This window comes from Triticum urartu, chromosome 7A, assembly GCF_056163025.1.
Source record: "Triticum urartu cultivar PI428250 chromosome 7A, HENAU_Tu73, whole genome shotgun sequence".
Taxonomy (NCBI): domain Eukaryota; kingdom Viridiplantae; phylum Streptophyta; class Magnoliopsida; order Poales; family Poaceae; genus Triticum; species Triticum urartu.
In genome coordinates, this window is record NC_141879.1 from 184117126 (window position 1) to 184128046 (window position 10921).

Consider the following 10921-nt stretch of genomic DNA (forward strand, 5'->3'; position numbering starts at 1 on the left):
GCGTCGAGGGTGTGCGGAGAGCGACGGGTCGCGCGCGGCGGCCGACGGCGATGCAGGACGGCGACAACGGAGGAGTAGGATTTGAGGGAAGTGGCCATGGGGGAAGAACGAACCGTGCGGTTAAGTTAAAAGTAGCAGTAGCGCGTTCCAGGAAGTGCGCTGCAGCTACGGTAGCTATAGCGCGTTTCTTAACAAGCGCTACTGCTATTCCTTCTCTTTTATATTTGCTTTCCATTTAATTTTATTTTCGTTAGCAGTAGCGCCTTTGTTCGTAAACGTGCTGTGATACGTCTCCATCGTATCTACTTTTCCAAACACTTTTGCCCTTGTTTTGGACTCTAACTTGTATGATTTGAATGGAACTAACCCGTACTGACACTGTTTTCAGGAGAATTTCCATGGTGTTGTTTTATGTGCAGAAAACAAATATTCTTGGAATGACCTGAAACTCCACGGAACATTTTAGAAAAAACAATAAAAAATCATCGCCAAAGATGAAGACCAGGGGGCCCACACCCTTCTCACGAGGGTGGGGGGCGCGCCCCTACCTCGTGGGTCCCCTAGAAACCCTCCGACGCCAACTCCAACTCTATATATTTGCTTTCGGAGAGAAAAAAATCAGAGAGAAGAAATCATCGCGTTTTACGATCACTACTAGAAAATCTATTATTAACGACCATACCGAAAAAGTCTTGGTCGTTAGACTCAGAGCAAGACTCCATGGGGCGCGAACTATGAACTACCCTTAGCAATCACCACGTCACCCCTCAAAAAGGAAAAGAAAACACTATGACATGTGTGTGGTTGTTATCGTTCCGATCTCGTCTCTCCGATGCCTAATTTAGTCCTCATATATAAGAAAATATAGTATTTTCTTGGCGCAAATTATATTATTCATCGGATAACCCTCCAACGGAAAAACAGATCTGTTATGATCCCATCCCCTACGCTTCTTTTCCTCTGGCCATCTCCTCTGTTTTCCCTTTGACCCGATCGTGATCTGTTTGTTTCTGCGCAGGTGGTTACGTGGGCGAGGAAGGTGCTGATGGGAGCCACCACCTTCGCCGCCGAGCACTGGCACGGGCGGACGTGCAGCAGGCAAGCGATGTTGCCCGTCGCAAGCACTCGTTGTGGGAGGAGCTGCCAACGAGACATGCGCCATCCGCCGCCAAGCACCATCGTGGGATGAGATACAGCGGGAAATCGACATCGTCCGCTGCCGGGACTCGCCTCAGGAGGAGCTACAGCGGTACGTTGAGGACCGGTTGGGCGAAGGAGACGCCTGGGCCCACGTGGTTGCTGGATCCATGGGCGCATCAAAGGCTGTTCTGGTCGCGACGGCACGACTGTACTTTTTTTAGGGAAGGCGGCACGGCCGTACTTCGTACGAGTCTGTAAAACCTTGAAGTGGGATCCAATGCGTGGATGGGTTGCTGCTGGGCACACAATCCATTGTCACTTCGAAATTACACACATGAGGTTTGCCTTTTTTTTCCTTTCATTTTTTCTTGTGCTAAAATTTTAGATTGTTTCCATTTGTGTTGGCCAATGCAAAACAGAGTTAACATCGTTTATTTCAACTTTATATTAGAATCTGTACCAGTGTCGTTAGATCTACAAGCTTATCATCAAAGCCATCTTTTTAGATTTGGTAGATATAATGGAATATATTCGCCCGCTTGTTACCCATAGCCTGTGTGAAGAAATTTCTATTTTGAATGGGAGATTCATTCCTTCTTATGAGTTTGTTGTTTGATGATATATCTAAGCAATAAAAGTTTGATGTACACATATAAATGTATGTCCTGACTTTCTGTTCGTGTCTGTTTCAGGTTTAGAATCAGCGCATTGACTTGCTCCTTCACTAGCTATGATGTCCAGGTTACGATGTATATCACTTATTATCCAGCACAATAGTATTCTTTTTTAGTAGAGGAGAATAATGTTCAGTGTTATTTGTTGGGTATATGCCAGCAACCAAGAAAGCTAAAAACTATTTGCCGAGAAATATTATAACTCAAGTCTTGGGCAAATTAGACAAGAGACACACCGTTTAATCTTTCTTTAGAATACTTTGTCTTTGTCACATAAGGAGTAATAAAAAGAATTTGCATTGAGATGCGTCTAAGCTATGAGGCATAGTATACATTTTTATCTGGTCTAAACTTAATGCACGTGCAAACTTCTTCATATATGCTATCCTTTGTGCGAATTCATTTATATCTATTGACTTATAAATCATTATGTTTTCGCAAAGTTTCTTTGTGAAGAATGATATGCACTTGAATACAAAGACATATGATGGTGTGGCATGGCTGAAGATAACGAAGAAAATGATATATTTATATTTTCCAGTTGTGTTTGTTTTTGATTTACAGATGAACAAATACAATGGTTGTCTACAAAGTGTTGTTCGTTCATATTTTCTAAATGGTGTTTCAACTACAGCAATGTATGTGAGGATCTTGTTCAATACTTATGGTTCTCATTCAATACCCTACTCGCTAAATGGCCGATTAACTTGCTGATTTTCAAAAGTGTTGTACAGCAATGTATGTGAGGGTCACCGAGTAGCCGATAAACCAAAAAATCGTCTGATTAATTGATTAAATGGCCGATTAACTTGCTGATTAGCCGATTAATCCCCTACTCGCTAGCCAACCGAGCAGCTACCAGTTAACGATTTCCTCAACAATGGTTTTGGTTAATGAAAACATGTTATAACACTTTAACTGTTCGTATTTTTTTGTGCATGATTGGTGTGCTCGCCAATCTTGAAAAGTTGCATGCAACATGAAGCCGTTGGTTGTACCAATTGAGATGGATCATTAAAGGAAATCAAAATTGTGAAATGGATGGTAAAATGCTTTTAACAATGACAAAAGTGGTTGTTAATACCAAAATTATGGTCGTTATTTTCTCAGAATTAATGACGACATGTTGTCCCATCGTTACAAAATAACAACGGGAAAGGGTGGTCGTTATTACTTTTAACGACGGAGCCTATACCGACCACCATTTTGTGGTCGTTAATGACTTTTAGCGACCACAATCTATCTTTTAACGACCAAATATCCCATCGTTAAAAACCTTTTTCCTAGTAGTGGATATGGAGCCGCCGCCAAGCCCTAAAACCTCTCAGGAGGGCTGATCTGGAGTCCATTCGGGGCTCCGGAGAGGGGGATTCGTCGCCATCGTCATCATCAACCATCCTCCATCACCAATTTCATGATGCTCACCGTCGTGCGTGAGTAATTCCATCGTAGGCTTGCTGGACGGTGATGGGTTGGATGAGGTTTATCATGTAATCGAGTTAGTTTTGTTAGGGTTTGATCCTAGTATTCATTATGTTCTGAGATTGTTGTTGCTATGACTTTGCTATGCTTAATGCTTATCACTAGGGCCCGAGTGCCATGATTTCAGATCTGATCCTATTATGTTTTCATGAATATTTGTGAGTTCTTGATCCTATCTTGCAAGTCTATAGTCACCTACTATGTGTTATGATCCGGCAACCCCGAAGTGACAATAATCGGGACCACTCCCGGTGATGACCATAGTTTGAGGAGTTCATGTATTCACTATGTGCTAATGCTTTGTTCCGGTTCTCTATTAAAAGGAGGCCTTAATATCCCTTAGTTTCCAATAGGACCCAGCTGCCACGGGAGGGTAGGACAAAAGATGTCATGCAAGGTCTTTTCCATAGGCACGTATGACTATATACGGAATACATGCCTACATTACATTGATGAATTGGAGCTAGTTCTGTGTTACCCTATGTTATGACTGTTACATGATGAACCACATCCGGCATAATTATCCATCACTCATCCGGTGCCTACGAGTTTTCCATATACTGGTTCTCGCTTATTTACTTTCCCGCTGCTACTGTTACAATCACTACAAAATACCAAAACATTACTTTTGCTGTCTTTACTTTTGTTGCCGCTACCACCACTATCATATTACTTTGCTACTAAACACTTTGCTGCAGATACTAAATTTCCAGGTGTGGTTGAATTGACAACTCAGCTGCTAATACTTGAGAATATTCTTTGGCTCCCCTTGTGTCGAATCAATAAATTTGGGTTGGATACTCTACCCTCGAAAGCTGTTGCGATCCCCTATACTTGTGGGTTATCAAGACTAATTTCTGGCACCGTTGCCGGGGAGCATAGCTCTATTCTTTGAGTCACTTGGGATTTATATCTGCTGGACACTATGAAGAACTTGAGAGATCCAAAAACCAAGATCTATCCCTCAACTACGAGGGGAGGTAAGGAACTGTCATCTAGCTCTGCACTTGATTCACCTTCTGTTATGAGTAAGCTAGCGACACCTACACCTGCTTCTGCTATTCGTTCTGATATGTTGCATGTTATTGATGATGCCACTTCTGCTATGCATGATACTTATGATGAAACTGCTTCTATGCCTGATACTACTGTGCCCCTTAGTGAATTTCTTGATGAACAAAATTCTAGGGCTAGAGAAAAAGAAATTGTTGAATCTGAATACGATGGTGATAGTGATGATGAAAATATGCCTGTTATTCCTGAGGGTTATCTTTTTGATATGGAATCTTCTGCCGCTATTTTAGCTTGCAAAGATAGATATGAGCTGAAGAGGTTATTAATTAAATGGAACAAAGAATCACTTAGAGATAAAATGAAACCCGACCCTGCTTTTGCTACTTCACCTATATGTGTTCCTGATAAGGATTATGAATTCTCTGTTGATCCTGATATAATTACTTTGGTTGAATCTGATCCGTTTTATGGCTATGAATCTGAAACTGTTGTGGCACATCTTACTAAGTTAAATGATATAGCTGCCCTGTTCACTAATGATGAGAGATCGCGTTACTTCTATCTACTCAAAATATTTCCGTTCTCATTAAAGGGTGATGCTAATATATGGTTTAATTCTCTTGATCCTGGTTGTGTGCGTAGTCCCCAGGATATGATTTATTACTTCTCTGCTAAATAATTCCCTGCTCATAAAAAACAAGCTGCTTTGAGGGAAATATACAATTTCGTGCAAATTAAAGAAGAGAGTCTCCCACAAGCTTGGGGGAGGCTTCTCAAGTTACTTAATGCTTTGCCTGATCATCCTCTTAAGAAACCTGAAATACCTGATATCTTTTATAACGGATTAACCGATGCTTCCAGAGATTACCTGGATAGTTGTGCTGGTTCTCTTTTCAGGGAAAGAACACCGGATGAAGCTGAAATTCTATTGAATAATATGTTGAGAAATGAAAATAATTGGGCACCTCCTGAGCCATCTCCTGCTCCAATTACTGAGCCTATTCCTAAACCAACTCCGAAGAAGAGAGGTGTTCTATTTCTCAGTCCCGAAGATATGCAAGAGGCAAAGAAATCTATGAAATAAAATGGTATTAAAGCTGAAGACGTTAAGAATTTACCTCCTATTGAAGAAATACATGGTCTTAATATACCGCCTGTTGAAGAAACATATGATCTCAATTCTTTATTTACTGAAGAACCTCCTGATCCTGATATCCCGACATAGGTAGTAAAGGTAAATTCTCTCTATAGATATGATAAAGCTGAAGTTCCTCTTACTAAAATTGCTAGTCAGTTGTTAGATGAGTTTGATAACTTTATGTTTAAGCAAGACGACTTCAATGCTTATTTTGGTAGACAATTAAAAGAAAATGCTTATATGATTAGACGCTTGGGTGATTATATGGCTAATTAAAGGTGAACTTAAACTTGTTAGAAAACATGCTTCTATGGTTACCACTCAAGTAGAACAAGTACTTAAGGCTCAAAAAGAAGTGCTTAATGAAATGAATAATAAGAAAAATGATTACACTGTTAGAGTGGCTACTAGAACTGGTAGAATGACTCAGGAACCTTTGTATCCTGAAGGCCACCCTAAGAGAATCGAGCAAGATTCTCAAAGAAATAATATTGATGTTCCTAGTTCTTCTAAAAAGAAGAAGAAGAAAAATGATAGAACTATGCAAACTTCTAGTGAACCTATTGCTGAACCACCTGATAATCCAAATGATATTTCTATGTCTGTTGCTAAAACACAATCTGGTAATGAACATGAACCTAGTAAAAATATTAATGATGATGTTCATGATGATGCTCAACCTAGTAATGATAAAGATGTAGAAATTGAACCTGCTATTGATCTTGATAACCCACAATCAAAGAATCAACATTATGATAAAAGAGACTTTGTTGCTAGGAAACATGGTAAAGAAAGGGAACCTTGGGTTCAGAAACCCATGGCTTTTCCTCCGAAACCATCCAAGAAAAAGGATGATGAGGATTTTGAGTGCTTTGCTGAAATGATTAGGCCTATCTTTTTGCGTATGAGATTAACTGATGTGCTCAAAACAAATCCTTATGCTAAATATATGAAGGATATCATTACTAATAAAAGAAAGATACCGGAAGCTGAAATCTCCACCATGCTTGTTAATTATACTTTTAAGGGTGGAATACCAAAGAAACTTGGAGACCCCGGAGTACCTACTATACCTTGCTCCATTAAAAGAAATTATATTAAAACTGCTTTATGTGATCTTGGAGCCGGTGTTAGTGTTATGCCTCTCTCTTTATATCGTAGACTTGACTTGAATAAGTTGACACCTACTGAAATATCTTTGCAAATGGCTGATAAATCAACTGCTATACCTGTCGGTATCTATGAGGATGTGCCTGTTGTGGTTGCAAACGTTACTATTTTAACGGACTTTGTTATTCTTGATATTCCCGAGGATGATAGTATGTCTATTATTCTTGGAAGACCTTTTCTTAATACTGCAGGGGCTGTTATTGATTGCAACAAAGGTAATGTCACTTTTCATGTTAATGGTAATGAGCATACGGTACACTTTCCGAGGAAACAACCTCAAGTTCATAGTATCAATTCTATTGGGAAAATTCCATCGATTATAATTGGAGGTTTTGGATTTCTTCTTCCTACTGTCAAGAAGAAATATGATATTCTTATTATTGGGGATGTGCATATCCCCGTTGAGGTAACTTAGTGTTATTCGAAATTTCTCCGGTTTCATGATTATCGGAATGAGTTTGATAACAAGACTTGATCAACCTTGTTAGTGGATTCTTTTTGATAAGCATGAGATGGATGAAACTAGAAGCACAAAATTCTGTACCCTCTCTATACCTTCTGTTAATTAGTAGAAATAAAGTAAAAATAGTATTTCTCTGTTTGTTTCCTGACTTATCCGTGCAACATAAAAATATCCCAAAAATAAAAGTCCTCAGAATGACATGCCAATTTAATATGATTTTTTCGGGAATATTTGAGAATTTACTGTGAAAAAATTACCGCGGGAGGAGCTGCCACCTGGCCACGAGGGTGGTGGGCGCGCCCCCTGCCTCGTGGGCCCACGGTGGCCCTCCTCCACTTATCCCAGCACCCATCTTCTTCCTCTGTCTCACACAAACCCGAAAAACCAACTCAAGCACGAGTTCCAGCCACTTTTGCTGTGATTTTCGATCTCCTTGCTCAAAGCACCTCTCGCAAAACTTCTTGGGGAGATTGTTCCTTGGTATGTGACTCCTCCATTGGTCCAATTAGTTTTTGTTCTAGTGCTTTATTCTTTGCAAATTTGCGCTTCATAGGTGACCATGTTCTTGAGCTTGCATGTCAAATTTATATGGTTCTAAGTAGTTCTAATGCTTGATTTAGGCTCTAGGCGCTTGTAGGAGTAGTTGCTATCAATATTATTGAAGTTGGTTCATTTTTGTTTGAAGTTACTAAAAATTTCAGATTGTTTCAGAAAAATAATGAGGAGATTTTTGAGGGGCTCGTCGAGCCAAAGCTCGAAGGAAAAGGCTCCGAAGCCTAAGTATAATTTGCCGCGCACCGCGGAGATTCGGGCGTGTGAATGGCCTTCTGAAGATTTCTTGAGAGCAGCCGGTATCTATGAAGATTTTCATGAATTGGCTCACAATGCAGGCCTCACTGCTTTCCTCCACGACCAATGCGATCAGTATCTCTTACTCACAAATACTTTTGTGCAAAACTTTCATTTTCATTCTAGGAACTCACCACCTACAGTGGAGTTTCATTTATATGATAAGCATAAGGAGATGTCACTTTATGATTTCTGTCGGATTTATTTAATCCATTTTGAGGGCAAGATAGAAGAACCACATCATGATGATGTGGCTGGGTTTATTGATACTATCACTGTAGGAGAAACTAGAAAGGTTTCCGATGCATGAATCACTAGCATACATTTTCCTGTTTTACGTTACTTTGCATTATTTGCTAGTCGTTGTTTAATTGGACACAGAAACAGTGGAAACCTGAGTATCCCTGATATAATTATTCTGCACCATGATTTATACAATGATAACACTTTTAGTATGGGCGGTATTATTGCTAGACGGTTAAGTATGAACCGTACTAAGGGTCCCATCTTTGGAGGCGTCTATGCCACACGCCTAGCTGCACATTTTAACATACCTATTAGGCATGCTGAGAAGGAAGAAAAGGTGCTGCCCCGTGTTTATCTAGATCATAAAAGTATGGTGGCACATGATTTTATTGTTAAGAATAGGGCAGGAGAGCTTAAATATCAATTGTTCTTTAACAAACATCATCCTGAGACTATTATTCTGCCTACTCTTTCTTTGTTTAATTTTGTAGGACCCTACCTCGTTACGTGGGCTGCCGTCCAAGCTTACAAGAATCCTGCACCAGCCCTGGAACAGGAACCACAAGATGAGCCTCCACGACAATCTGTTTATTCTTGGGATCCAGAGATGACTGTCAGCCAGTGGCAGTCAGAGTCTTCTTCTTCATCAGAGTATGATCCCAACTATTCCTCCTCATCACAGTATGACCCCAACAACTATTATTATGGATATCCGCCAGGCCAGCTGTGGCCATAGACCAACTTAGGCCAAAAGCCTAAGCTTGGGGGAGTACGTATTTCTCACCGACATTACATTTATGCTCACACACACTCATTGCTAGATGTCGGTGCTCATACATTTTCACTGTAATATCCATGCTAGTTTATTTTCTTTTTCCTTCTTTCTTCTCTTGTGTTTGTTAAACCTTAAGAAAACAAAAAAAAAATAGTAGTAGTTTATTTTTCTGCTGTAGTAGTAATAATTAAAAAGAAAACCCAAAAATATTTCCCGTTCTTCTTTTGCTTGTTGGGAGCTTTCCCGTGTAAATAGTTTTATTTCTTTTCTTTTCCTTGGGGGTCAGTAGGAGAAGACCATAATTAAATTGTTGAAGTGGCTCTTATATGCATTATTGTTGATTTAACCCAGAACCCATATTGCCTTGTCTTCTCCTGTTTATTGAATGCTAGCAGATTCCAGCTTAGTCCAATGCATGTACACTCTTGTTATTATTCACACCATTCGGTCATGCAAGTGAAAGGCAATTATGATGATATATGATGGACTGACTGAGATGAGAAAAGCTGGTATGAACTCGACCTCTTTTGTTTTTGTAAATATGATGAGTCCCTCGTTCTTGATTCAGCTTATTATGAATAAACATGTTTGCAATGACAATTAGAGATCATAGTTGCTTGTGCCATGCTTGATTAGCTATGAGTTATAATGATTTACCTTGTATGCCAACATGCTATTCAGATGATTATGATGTGGTATGATGGGGTGGTATCCTCTTTTGAATGATTTAAGTGACTTGACTTGGCACATGTTCACGCATGTAGTTGACACAAAATCAACATAGCCTTCATGATATTTATGTTCATGGTGGATTATATCCTACTCATGCTTGCACCCAATGTTTATTAATTTTAATGCATGTACATGGCTGTTGTCGCTCTCTAGTTGGTCGCTTCCCAGTCTTTTGCTAGCCTTCACTTGTACTAAGCGGGAATACTGCTTGTGCATCCAATCCCTTAAACCCCAAAGTTATTCCAGATGAGTCCACCATACCTTCCTATATGTGGTATCTACCTAACATTCCAAGTAAATTTGTATGTGCCAAACTCTAAACCTTCAAATAAACATTCTGCTTTGTATGCTCGAATAGCTCATGTATCAACAAAGGTTGTCCTTATCTTCCGTGTTAGGCGGGTTATTCTCAAGAGGAGTGGACTTCGCTCCTCACTCGCGAGAAAATGGCTGGTCACCGGGATGCCCAGTCCCATGCTTTATGCAAACTAAATCAAAATTAATTGCAAACAAAACTCCCCCTGGGACCTGATGTATGTTGGAGGCACTCGTTGTTTCGAGCAAGCCATGGATTGATGCTTGTTGGTGGAGGGGGAGTATAAAATTTACCATTCTGTTTGGGAACCGCCTATAATGTGTTTAGCATGGAAGATATCGCCATCTCTTAGTTGTTACGTTGACAATGAAAGTATACCGCTTAAAATACAATTTATCTCTATTTCAAAACTGAGCTCTGGCTCCTCTACAAATCCCTGCTTCCCTCTGCGAAGGGCCTATCCATTTACTTTTATGTTGAGTCATCACCCTCTTATTAAAAAGCACTAGCTGGAGAGCACAGCCGTCATTTGCATTCATCACTGTTAATTTATATTGGGTATGACTATGATTGGATCTCTTTTACCATGAATTACAATGTCTAGTCAGTCCTTGATCTTTAAAGGTGCTCTGCATTTATGTTTTGCGGTCTCAGAAAGGGCTAGCGAGATACCATCTTGTTATATCATATTACTATCACTACTGGAATCAGCTAATTTGCCGTCTGCCAGCTCTTTGCCGTCTGCTAGCTGACGGCAAAGAAGCTCTTTGCCATCAGCTACCAAAAAGCAGACGGCAAAGATCAGGCGGACGGCAAACAAGCTCTTTGCCGTCCGCCAGATCTTTGCCGTCCGCCAGCTGACGGCAAAGAATCTTTGCCGTCAGCTGGCGGACGGCAAAGAGAGAGGTGGCCCCCACCCCCC

General features: G+C 40.2%; 1 protein-coding gene across 1 annotated transcript; it reads left to right on the forward strand.

The window, feature by feature from the left end:
• The first annotated feature begins 951 nt into the window (after positions 1 to 951).
• On the forward strand, positions 952 to 9923 carry LOC147958899 (uncharacterized). Its single transcript, XM_087537536.1, has 2 exons — positions 952 to 1479; positions 1833 to 9923. Exon 2 carries the CDS (start codon positions 5759 to 5761, stop codon positions 7031 to 7033), a length of 1275 nt encoding a protein of 424 aa, XP_087393662.1. The 5' UTR covers positions 952 to 1479; positions 1833 to 5758; the 3' UTR covers positions 7034 to 9923.
• Positions 9924 to 10921: the final 998 nt, after the last annotated feature.